The sequence below is a fragment of the Artibeus jamaicensis genome, unplaced genomic scaffold, assembly GCF_021234435.1.
Source record: "Artibeus jamaicensis isolate MK-2021 breed Jamaican fruit bat unplaced genomic scaffold, CSHL_Jam_final scaffold_916, whole genome shotgun sequence".
In the NCBI taxonomy this organism is placed as follows: Eukaryota; Metazoa; Chordata; class Mammalia; order Chiroptera; family Phyllostomidae; genus Artibeus; species Artibeus jamaicensis.
The window spans coordinates 29,384,201-29,391,215 of NW_026522059.1; the positions used below are offsets into that span (position 1 = coordinate 29,384,201).

The following is a 7,015-nucleotide window of genomic DNA, read 5'->3' on the forward strand; positions in this document are numbered from 1 at the left end:
GAGATTCTGAATTTATAAGATCTGTTGGAGGGGTTCAGGAATCTACAAATTTTAACAAGCATTAATTCAAAGCAACTCTACTGCGAGAAGTCAGGGGTAACACTTTTCGGAATCCTGCAGTGTTTTAACTCAACTAAGATCTTTAATTTATAGACAAGATAAGCTAAACAGAGCAAGGTTAAATGCCTTACTCGAGTTTAGAGTTCCCCATCTCTGCCAGGCTAACAGAGTGAGGCTTTTGCTGTCTCTTCAGCCTCTCCCGCTATCCTGCTTCTACCCACTTTCAAAGTCAAATTCTGGGATTGTGTCTTTCAATGGGGTTGCATTGCTAACTTTTTGAGTATATCTTTTTCCACAACGGGGAGTAAAAAGCTCCCTGGGGAGAAACTGAGCTTTTACTTTTGTATTCCCTCCTCAGTGAAAATGTGAATACTGTATTTCTTTTTACAAGATTTTACAAGCAGTATCCTGCTTTTTCCCAAGTAAATACTTAGCTTGGTGCAAAGTGTATGAGCACTAAAAAAAAAGGGGGGAGCAGTTTATACTTTTTAGCCGTATAAAGCCATGTTTTCCCAACTGTGGGTCCTGCCTCATAATCACAGGTCAAATTTCGTGGGTCACACATATCATTAAAGAAAAATGAACAATAGTGAGATATGTGTATGGGAGGGTAATGTAATGTAAATATATTTCCTATTGTAGGCTGCAGTCAAAAAAGCTCGAAAGCCACAATTTTGTAAACGTTAATAAACTGCGACACATTTTTACTATTAGGTAGGCAAAGATTTTCTCACCCAATTAACATTCAACCATTTGATTTTTCTTCCTATTCTCTACTCCCCAAAGCTAAGAGAAGATCTGTTTATTCCCTCAGATGAGTCATCTGAGTTATGCACTTGGGATGGGCTCTTGGGGCACCTGTCTCTCAAATGGAGTGTAGCCTATCTGAAATTTTAGACATCTCAAGGAGGGCTTTGAAAATGTCACAATCCGCTTCATCCATACAGGGATTAGGCTTACTAATACACGTGGTTTTTTCAAGATTGCCTTTCCTCATCTTGGGGCCAGGTTCCCTATTTTCACCATATTACTGGTAATCCTTGATGCTCTCTACACATTTAAATACAGTTACATATGCTCCAAATCAGTACTATTTTCCTTCTACTAACTAAAGGTAGTATTCCTATTGACAAAGTTGTACCCCTTTCTAGGTTTTGTATGTAGCTTGCATCCTCTTAATCCAATTCAAAATGTAAATACGTATCTAGGCCTAACAACACACTAACTGTGACCTGTCAAGTCTCTAATACAGCCTTTTTCTTTATACTGGTAGCAACAATACTCTCACTACTTCATTTTGAATTGAAATCGCACCTCCTCTAACAACTTTCCTAAATTCTTCTGATGGAATTAGTCTCACACCCTCCAAATCTCATCAACACTGCTCACATTTACACGAACTATCAGTTTATGCAATATTAGACCTATCTATGAGTCTGTCTCCTACACTAGTCTCCACGATAGCCTCTAAAACCTCAATGTATACTTCCCACTGCCCACCAAACACCAGAGTAAATTTCGCATAGTAAAAGCGTTGGTTACATTTGCTTTATTGCACTGAAAAGGGGAAGAGCACAATTCAGTGGATATATTTTTTTAAAAAAAAGGTCAGGTAGGAACTGATTCTAGCTCTGCACATCCTTCATACTCTATTGCTCAATTGTTAAGTACTTTTTAAATAAATAAAACTATGAAAGATATAACAGAAGAAACACGGAGAAATGGTAATAAAGAAAGCAGAAATAAAACACGAGGCATAATAAAGCAGATGTGACGCTCTCTGCATTCCTACACGTGGTCAGGCAAACCGAACCTGAAAACCTGTCAGCCTGCACCATTCTGCCCTGTCATCCCCTTTTACTCTATTTCTCAAACTCCCACACTACTCTGCCGAACAGCCTTAGCTGTCTCCTGGAGCCATGCACCCGAAAGTCTACCACCAGACAACCGACTCCCTCTTTCTTGCCTTGCTCCTGTTGCGGCCTCCATTGGCCACTTTCACAGGAATAAGAGTGGGGAACCATTTCCCTTTAACAGTTCCTACTAAAATGGAAGCGCGTCTAGACCTCGGTACCTTTAATCCTCTGTAAGCCCCAGAGTTTTTAGGTCACGGCATTTCGTTCATTGGCTACGGTCTCAATGTGACTTGAACTAGACATCTGTCTTCCAAGCGCAGTCCTTCCAGAACTTCCCGACCCAACCTTAAGGTCCCATTACACACGCAGCCTACCCGGCAGGCCTCAAGGAGAGTTGGTACGTTCTTCTGGCGGTTAACGTTCTCGAAAATGGCTTGACCTCCGGGCTCTTTTATTTAAACATAACCCAGACTGTCCAACTTCCTTCCTCGAAACTGTCTTACCTACCCGTCCGACACTTCCCGAGTTTCCACCATTCCCCCCCAAGTAACGTGTCCCCCGATCGCCTCCTCCGTCGGGGAAACCTGCGTCCGGCTCTCGACTAATTTCAATCTTTTCCTTTTGAATCTCAGTTGGAGCGGCTGGGGATCGGCCTCCCCCTCGCTCGACGGGGCCCCTCGCCCCTACTCTACTGCGCTCTACGGCCGCTCCTCCCCTACTTACTTTGGGCTTCTCGGGCAATTTCTTGCGGTTCTTCTTCTTCTGGTCCTCGCTCCGGAGGTTCTTCAGCAGGGCTAGGTCCTCAGGGGCCGAGGCCGGCGCGGCCGCCGCCTCCTCCCGCTTGCGGGGCGGGCTCCTCCGCTTCTTGCGGGCGCCGGCGCAAGCTGCGGCCCAGCCGTAGCCCAGCAGGAAGAGCAGCAGTAGCCCGAGCGCGACCGTGCCCACCAGGATCACCCAGCCCGGGTACCGCTTCGGCTCCAGCCCCAGGTCGAGGCCCAGCTCCGTGCGCAGAAAGCCTAGGCCGACCGAGAGCATTTCCTGCAGTCGGGCCGAGCCCTCCTCGGCCTGCTGAGCCAGCTCGTCCTGCCAGCTCCGTGCAGCCATCTTCCCTCCCGTCAGAGGGACTCCGAGGATGACGCTGGGGCGCAGAGACGCCGTGGAAGAGTCAGGGGCAGCCAGGAAGGGCCGGGCCGACCGCCTCAGGCCGAGCGCATCGCGGCCGCCCCTCGCGCCGAAGCCAGGGATCGGCCCCCGCGGCCGCCGGGAGGAGAGGGGGCTCCCAGTTCCCCCTCTCGACCTCGCTCCGCCACCGCCGGGAGGAGGGGGGGCGGCGGGATGGAGTGTCTCCAGTGGCGGCCGCTAAGCGGCGTCTCGGCGCCAGTGCGGGGCCCGGTTGTCCTCCCTCGGCGGAACAATGGCGGCCCCGGCCGCGATCCACGCCGCGCGGGGACCACGGGCTAGGGCCGCGGGTCACGTGGGGGGCGGGGCGTGGTGTGACGTGGGCGCGCGGGCCGGGAGGGGTGGCAGCAGCCGGGATAAGGGCGCGGCTGGTGGGGTTGTCTGTGACTCTTTCGGGGTTGGTGGAGGAGCCGAGGGTGGGGACCGGTGACTCTGAGCCGCAGACTATGAAGGGTTAACTGGGGGACGCCTCCGCGGGAGGGCTGGTGGCCGCCTCCGCGGGAGGGCTGGTGGCTGAGAGCTGGGAGACGAGGCGTTTTGAATGAGTCCTGGGGAGGGGCTCCCTTGGAAGCCGGGGAGCGGGTGGGGAGGCGGGGAGTGAGGAACGGGGTCACAGGGTCTAGGTCAAAGTCTCCGAGGTAGGGGTAGGTTTTCTTCATTCTAATTCTGGGAGTGATGAAGCGAAAGTGGCTATTTTCCCTGAGTCACTGGACGGCTAGATGCTTCCAAAGTGAGCTTAGCTGAGTGTGAGGCTGGCAGGCACTCTTCTACCGCCTAGGGTTAATTCACAAAATAGGTATTTTGTTGGCCTCTTCAGGACTAACAAACATAAAATACACGCCTACCATTGGCCCGCCTGGCTAGGGCGCTTTTGCGTCGTTTTGCTCATTCAGTATTGCTCTTCTGTTGTTACTCCCCAGAATTCAAAAGTTCGTGGGTGGCACTATTTTCCTATTAATTTGTAGCTTTAGTAAGAAATAAGTGAATTCCATTAGATTGTGTTTATATGTAGAAGCAGCTTCCTCGTTGCACTTTAAGCTTTTTTTAAAAAAAGGATTTTATTTATTTTTAGAGCGAGGGGAAGGGAGGGAGAAAGAGAGGGAGAGAAACATCAATGTGTGATTGCCTTTCACATGGGGACCTGGCCTGTATCCCAGGCATGTGCCCTTTGGTTCACAGTCTGTGCTCAATCCACTCAGCTACACCAGTTAGGGTGCACTTTAAGCTTTTATAAAATACCAGAAAAGCGGCTGTAAAAACTTACATTTTTACAGATTGTGTTGACTATTAGGAGGAAATGAATTACCTTTTCAGATTTTAATTACAAAGATGATGTTTCAGAGTATCTAGGGTTTTAAAATTTCATTAGCATTATCACCTAAATAGTGAAAATAAAGTTCTGTTAGGATTTGTACAGACTTAAAGACAATGAAAATTACAAGGCCCAAAACTGAGAAGGTGTCATTGGAATCTGCTTTAACTCTAAAAGGTTCCAAATTCCATTTATGTTTATATTAGATTTATGATCCTACTTTTATGTTTTGTTTTCATGAGGGTGGATTTATGAATTAAGCTATTATACAGTAGTACCAGGGTTTGCCTGTTCTTTTGGCAGCCTAGCCAATTATTGATTATATATAATCATGATCACTTTTTTTCTGTGACCTTTAATCTTAAAAATAAAATGTATGTTTACTGTATTTGGTGATAAACATGGTTTTAAATGATTATATAATCATTTGTATGTATAAGTATATAGTCGTCTTGCCACATAATTGTATTTTAAAAACAAAAATATGATCATTCACTATTTACTGTTTCACATTTAACATGGTCATGAACATTCATGTCAGTTGATAAAGTCCATCCGATAAAGCTCATAGGAACACATCTGTAAGTCCCACAAAGTTGGACTTATTTACTTGCAGCAGAATGAAATTTAGGTAAAATTTAAATGAAGCAATGCTTCGAAAGATGCAAAGCAAAGCAGACCACGTGTAAAGGAGTGAATATCAGGCCTGAGCCTGAGTAGACACAGAATCCTAACTTTGCGGAAACAGCAAAGTGAAGTGTGCAAACCAATATTAATTTAAAGCCATACTACAGAATAAAAAGCATTTATTTGATCAAAAGGGGCTGCAGTCCAGAAAACACGGATTCAGAAAGCAACCTAAATTGTGTTCCGGGAACAGAAAGGTGAGGTTGCCTTTTATAGTGAAAGTTCCAGGCCAGGTTCCCAATTAGATCTATTTGGCATAATTGAGATATTCAGTTTGTATACTTCCCATAGGTCTGAGTCAAGTAGTTCTGATTGGATGGGGTTAGGCTGGTCTTACTCCATAGGTGGAAAGATAAAACCAGGAATTCACTACAATAGTTGACTCAGCTGGGTAATCAGGCAGGGCGTACATAGTGTAGGAAGCCAGGAGTTCAGTCTGAGATTCTTCCTGGTATTTAGAGTACTTGCTTGAGAAGCCACTGTCCACAAAGGCTGCCAGGCTGTTATTTATAAAATATAGGTCTTCGGGTGATCATGGAGAGTCCATCTCAGCAGATAAATTCCTTCTTAGGGCTCACATCAAAGGATTCTTCTGAAAGTCTACAAATGTGAAATGTTTCTGGAACGTCTTAGCTGGAATAACCACCAGGATTGTAATTAAAGACTGGTTTTTCTAAGAGTCAAAGTGACTCAGACTGGAATACCACTCTGAAATAAAAAGGAATGAAGTTTGAGCACATGCAACAGCATAGATGAATCTCACCATAATTATGCTGGGTGAAAGAAACCAGTCAAAAAAAAGTACATACTATATGATTCCACTTATATAAGACTAGAAAATGCAAATTAGTAACAGAAAGCAAATCAGTGGTTACTTATTGGAGGCAGGGAGGAGCAAGGGGAAGTGGGAGGGAGGGATTACTAAGGGGTACCAGCAAACTTGGAGGAGTCACAGAGTTTTCATTGTTACCATGGTTTTCATGGGTATGTACCAAATGTGTCAAAACTATCAAGTTGAATACTTTAAATATTGTAGTTTAATTTTTGTCAACTCCACCCCAATAAAGCAGTTCAAATAGAGTTTTTAAAGAGTGACCCACATGGCTCTGATCCTTACAAGACTGTGATGTTCTATTCTCACTGATGGGATTATCTAAGAGTTTTTGCCAATGTTTGATTGTATAAAACAAGGTTTCTCCACATGATATCCTCGCTGTTAATGATGACCAAAGCGGTGTTTTACATTCCCTTGTTCTGTTGCCTGGTTCTCCTATAACTGAACTACTTTATTGTTGGATAGTCAGATCATTTACAGGTTTTTGTTTGCTTTTTTTTTTTGCCATTAAATGCTGTTCTGTCATGAACATACTTGTAACAAAATCTTTGTGAGCATCCATTAATTACTTCTTGAGGATGGAATCCTGAGCTCTGTCATTGCCCAAGCCATAGCCCACAATAGGCGATTTAACCCTTTTAATTTGGAAGTTTTGAGGGACCTGAGGAAGTTCTACTTAAAGCCTTTCACTTCACAGAAGAGGAAAATGAAGGTTCAAGAGGGTTCAGTGTCATACCCTCAAGTGGCTGAATCCAGGGGACAACCCAGCCTGTCCACCACTCTTGACTCCTTGGTTGCTTTTCTTTTTCAGTGTACTGTGTGTTCAGCTCTTGGGAATCAGACATAAATTCGTCTGCTCAGGATGGCATAACAAAATATCATAGACTGTATAACTTAAACAATGAAACATTTTTTTCCTCACAGTTTCAGCAGTTAGAGGTCCAAGATCAAGGTACCAGCAAGGTTGGGTTCTGATAAGGGCTCTGTTCCTGCCTTGCAGTTGGTCACCTTCTTTCTGTGTCCTCACATCTTCTTGTACGGATACTAATTCTCTCAGATAAGGGCCCTACCCTTGTGACTTCATTT

The 7,015-nt window shown here is 45.1% G+C and overlaps 1 protein-coding gene across 2 annotated transcripts in view; it reads right to left on the reverse strand.

The window, feature by feature from the left end:
- The window catches only part of MTDH (metadherin), a 59,248-nt gene extending 55,862 nt beyond the window's left edge, over positions 1–3,386 (reverse strand). The window contains exon 1 of one of the 2 annotated variants that reach the window (XM_037131068.2): positions 2,640–3,386. In XM_037131068.2, coding sequence (XP_036986963.2) covers positions 2,640–3,020 — 381 coding nt within the window. In that variant the 5' untranslated portion in view covers positions 3,021–3,386. The remainder of the gene's footprint in view (positions 1–2,639) is intronic. The other variant, XM_037131069.2, reaches the window with a different exon arrangement.
- Between the last annotated feature and the right edge of the window lie 3,629 nt (positions 3,387–7,015).